Raw genomic sequence first — 2500 nt, forward strand, 5'->3', positions numbered from 1 at the left:
GCTGCATTCCAGCTGAGTTGCACGAGTGGCACTTATTCCTAAAACAATCATAGTGACAGTGTATTAATGGTTTCTGTTGGGTTACGAAGAAAGCTACAATCCCGGTCAAAAGACTTTGGGACACTTGTCAAGTTTTGGGCGAAAGGTAGAGAATTTACTGTACATGCTTCCATCATTATATGAGCAACACGTGTTCTTCTTTCGCCGCCTTTTTCGTACCCCCTTCCCCCCAGACAATGTTGAAACATGCGAGCGAGTGATAGAAGAACTAATCTTGATTTTGGAGACCATGAAAAATCAACATTGTAATGGGGGAAGGTAGAAAAGCGGCAATTGTCCCAGTTTTGACCAGGATTGTACATAGTAAGATATTATTGGGCTGGAATTTGGCTATCAACAAGGTCTTCCTCAATGCATTACTTATAATGTCTTTTGGCAATGGACTCCTTCTTTTTAACCACAAGGCCACTCTTTTCAACAGGAGGCAAGCCAAAATATGTTAATAAGTCCTGTCATGATGAACAAATTTCAAATGAAAAATACAGGAAAATCATTAAAAATGTTTGATGTTTGATTGTGAAATTTGAGAAACCTAGCAGACATGATTGAAACAATAATACCATAACACTCAGTGCTTGAAATGAGAGCAACAAAATTATTGCAAGATAGAATAACAGTACGACAAGACATGACAAAGTGTGTCATTTGGGAACAGAGGACAGGAATCAGTCTTTTTCCTTGAGCTCTGAATTGTTGAAACATCAGAAGAAATTGTGCAAATTGTTACATTTATTTATTGCATACTTCTGAAATCAGTGAACCTGGGCAACACATTCAGTTCTATTACCATTGCTTATCAGGTGGTTAATGTTAATGTCTGTTTGTGACTACTGTCCATTTACTTATCTATGATTGGATTTATTTTTATTTGTCCATTACTTCATTAGGGTCAACTCTGTGAAATGCTTACATCCTTATCACCTTCCAAAAAAAGTTGCAATAATGAGAACCCCTAGCAGAAGTTTACCGGTAATTAGAAGCTGGCAACCACCAAATTCTGCCACCTACTTTTTCAAAAAGGTTTGTCTTTCTCACCGGTTCACTTTGATCCAGTTTAAATTTATTTTTTATACACTGTACCATGAATCAAAATTAATAGAACACCAACTAGAAACCTTTCCTTGTATCACCTACTCCACTTTGGATGTTGGATATCTTATGGATGCATGATTTTATACTTCTGCTATTACAAACAACAACTGCTTATTTGCAAAAAACAAGTGACTTGTGATTACAACATCATGTAAAAGTTCACATGCAATAACTTGCACATATACTTGCAAATGTTCATGAGAGCTACAACTCGCCAACATGGACCTCGTCCCCTTTTTCTAAGAGAGCATGCCACCAAACCCCCCCCCCCCCCCCCACCACTAGAGGAAAGGGACCTCACAGCCATCTAGGGCTCTTTGTTTATCAACTTTCAGTGATTACTTTGCCGTGGGGATCCAAACCACATCTTCAACTTCATTGTACTTACCAATAATTGGGAAACAGACGACTTCGTGTTGTCATTCTCAAAATGAGTTTCAATCTTACGTTTGAGAGAATCTGTCTTTAATTTTTTAAATTTACACTGTAATGAGTACAGCTATTAACCCTTTTTCCTCTAAGAGGTTCACCATTGACAGGTTTAGGCCCCGTCCACAGGTATCTGCATACACTGGAATCTGCAAACTCTTCTTTGCGGATTCAAAAACTTTCTGCACCCACACATAGAGTTTTCAAATTGAATGTGCCCGTCCACACATATCCGAATGAATCTGGATTTGTTCTAGTATCCACTGAATGTAGTCAACAGAGAATGCACAGAATCATACATTTGCTTTGGAGTCCACGTTGGATGTTCACCCGGTAAATACTGTTACGTCATTGGATTCAAAAGTACATGTATACCATTCGACCAGATTTGGCGCCACATGATATTGGATTCATATCGTTTTCAAAAGTTTCCACTCTGGAGAACAGATTCAAATCTTTGCGGATACAGTTGCTGGATTCACCGGATACACAAGATACATGTGGAACGTCACTGGGAAGTTTGTGGATTCAAATGTATCCGGATACGTGACAACAGGGCCTAAATCGTTTGTAATTAGGATAAGTAAAATTTTTAAGCGGCCTTCTTAGGAGACACAGATGTCAAAGTTTTCGAGTGGGCATAGATGTTGTTAACCAATCAGATTTCAGAACATTACGATTATATATACCATTCCACTGAATATTAACGGCTAAAAAATTTGGACTTATAGCTTGAAAAAACTGCACTGCTGTCAACTTATTTAGGAAAAGTACAGAAAATTTCCAAAGTACTTACCTGGCATTGGAAAAGACTTTTCCATAAACTCGGTGACTGTGTGAAGGCAAGATTTCAAATTTTCTATCGGTTCCCAGGTGCTGTAGAGGGGATCGTAATTCTTCCAGTGAACAAGGTATTCCT

At 38.4% G+C, this 2500-nt stretch overlaps 1 protein-coding gene across 1 annotated transcript in view; it reads right to left on the bottom strand.

The window, feature by feature from the left end:
- Positions 1 to 2500, bottom strand: part of LOC138018937 (enoyl-CoA delta isomerase 3, peroxisomal-like) — a 17002-nt gene that overhangs the window by 13821 nt on the left and 681 nt on the right. Inside the window, exons 2-3 of the mRNA XM_068865610.1 lie at positions 2378 to 2500; positions 1 to 38 (exon numbers count right to left, since the gene is read on the bottom strand). The exon at positions 1 to 38 is cut by the window's left edge and continues 492 nt beyond it; the exon at positions 2378 to 2500 is cut by the window's right edge and continues 43 nt beyond it. Of these exons, the coding sequence (XP_068721711.1) occupies positions 1 to 38; positions 2378 to 2500 (161 nt within the window). The remainder of the gene's footprint in view (positions 39 to 2377) is intronic.

This window comes from Montipora capricornis, chromosome 10 (genome assembly GCF_036669925.1).
Source record: "Montipora capricornis isolate CH-2021 chromosome 10, ASM3666992v2, whole genome shotgun sequence".
NCBI classification, from domain to species: domain Eukaryota; kingdom Metazoa; phylum Cnidaria; class Anthozoa; order Scleractinia; family Acroporidae; genus Montipora; species Montipora capricornis.